Genomic DNA, 1,807 nt, shown 5'->3' with positions numbered 1-1,807 from the left:
GGAAAACAGAAAATAACAATAAAAAGATGACGTCAGCACCAGAATAAATGCACAATTTTAAATAAAGAAAATAAATGAAGCAGACAAGGAAGAACACCACCAGTAAGACGAAGAAGACGAAGAAGATGAGTCACGGTGCCTACAGCAGCCTGGCCAGAGAGGAGGGGGAAGTGGAGGGGGCCGTGATGCTCGAAGAAGAAGAGGAAAGCTGCGAGCATCACCACCAACTGAATAGCAACAGCACGGGAGGTCGTGCAGTTGGCCCCTACCGCATGTGCATCGTGTGGTGCCCCATTCCCGTCCTCACGTACGTCGGCCCTCACCTGCCTTCTTTCAAATCTTTTATTATTATTACTCAATCTGTGATCTCTCTTTGCAACAAAGATGGATGTGTCCGTGGGTGGGGCACCTCGGCATGAGCACGAGCACGGGCCTCCTGCACGACTTTGCAGGCCCCTACACGATCAACGTACGCCTTACTCTGCGCCTCTCGCTCAAGCTCACTGTGCCGCGCGTGTAGCGGGTCGCCAACCGACCGTAGTCGACTGACTGACGCTACACCACATCCGTTTGCTCATTCATATATGTTGCTCTCTACTACGTCGCCAGCGCCATCCGACCACGCTCGCCTTCGGGAGGCCCACCAAGTAAGTAGTAGCACCAAGGCACTGTGTTTGTTGACTTCGTGAAGACGGTCAGACGGGCCACGTCAAGCGACTGACCCGGGGTGGTGGGCTGCTGTGGTGCCAGGTTCTATCGGGTGCAGGAGGTGTGGGGCGCTAGTCCGGAAGAGGCCGCCCAGAAGTGGGACGACGCCGTCGAGGCGGCATCAGCCGAGTACGCCAATCGCATGGTACGCAACAGAACCCACCCAGCACCACCTTCTCTTGGGCGACTGACTCGTTCCCTATGCCTTTCCTCTTCGACCATGACTGGCGATCATTAGCACAACCTTCTCTGGTACGCACGCTTTTCGTGCACTCGTCTTGCCTTGGCCGAAAGAGCGTAGACTGATGTGTTGGTGTTGGTGTTGGTGTTGGCCTCGCAGGGATAACTGCCACAGTCACGTGGGCTACGCGCTGAACTCGCTTCGCTTCAAGCGTAGCACTCGATGGAACACAGTGACGCTCATTTTATTCATGATGCTCCACTCCCACTATCCCAGGTCACCCCCCCCCCCGATTGCTCATGCGCACGCAACACACCGTCGCACGCACGCGCAATCGCACCACAATGGCAATGCATGACCCAAGAGCACTACTAACATTCGCTACATATGTGTGTATATTTAAACAGCTGGCGACATGTGCTGCAGACCTACTTGCCCTTCCTCATACTTCTCACCTTCGCTGCTCTCTTCTTCACCTTCATTACCGCTTGACAACCCCTTTGAGCCAAAACAACAACAATCAACAACTCTTGGCCTCTTAGTAGAACAAACAGTGTATTACCACCTGTATGGAGCATCAAGGCGAGAGCTGGGGGAAGCTGTGAGGTCACTTTCAGGCCGAGGTGGAGGTGGTGGAGGCGTCGAGCACGTCGCGCATCTCGAGGAGACTCTTCTCCAACGCGCGGGCGTAGGGGAGGGCCTGCCTCTGGAAGGACGACACCGTGATCGGGATCTTCTCGTTCTGGATCATGTAGCCCAGACCCAGGCCATCTCCCACCACTATGCCGTGCATGTGCGTGTGCGTGTGCGGTGTCGCCACGTCAGCATAAAAGTCGACGTTGTAGAGCGGTGCGTGGTAAGCGGGCGTACCGGGGCCGAAGCCGAACATGGTGAGGGCGTCGCTGCCGCAGTTGGAGG

General features: G+C 55.7%; 2 protein-coding genes across 2 annotated transcripts in view; one reads left to right on the top strand and one right to left on the bottom strand.

Moving 5' to 3' along the window:
* Positions 1-125: 125 nt before the first annotated feature.
* On the top strand, positions 126-1,381 carry ACA1_375950 (uncharacterized protein; the record flags this gene model as incomplete). The annotated part of the gene is given in 7 exon segments (XM_004353624.1): positions 126-307; positions 385-469; positions 700-750; positions 767-853; positions 947-960; positions 1,049-1,165; positions 1,297-1,381. 7 exon segments carry the CDS (start codon positions 126-128, stop codon positions 1,379-1,381), a joined length of 621 nt encoding a protein of 206 aa, XP_004353676.1.
* A 121-nt stretch (positions 1,382-1,502) lies between these two features.
* The window catches only part of ACA1_375940 (Choline/Carnitine oacyltransferase superfamily protein), a gene marked incomplete at both ends in the record, with an annotated part of 2,100 nt that continues 1,795 nt past the window's right edge, over positions 1,503-1,807 (bottom strand). The window contains one exon of the mRNA XM_004353623.1: positions 1,503-1,631. Coding sequence (XP_004353675.1) covers positions 1,503-1,631 — 129 coding nt within the window. The remainder of the gene's footprint in view (positions 1,632-1,807) is intronic.

Source organism: Acanthamoeba castellanii, assembly GCF_000313135.1.
Source record: "Acanthamoeba castellanii str. Neff unplaced genomic scaffold scf7180000084685, whole genome shotgun sequence".
Lineage (NCBI taxonomy): Eukaryota > Discosea > Longamoebia > Acanthamoebidae > Acanthamoeba > Acanthamoeba castellanii.
Note: the sequence above shows the minus strand (reverse complement) of the source record. Positions and strands in the feature narration are given on the sequence as shown.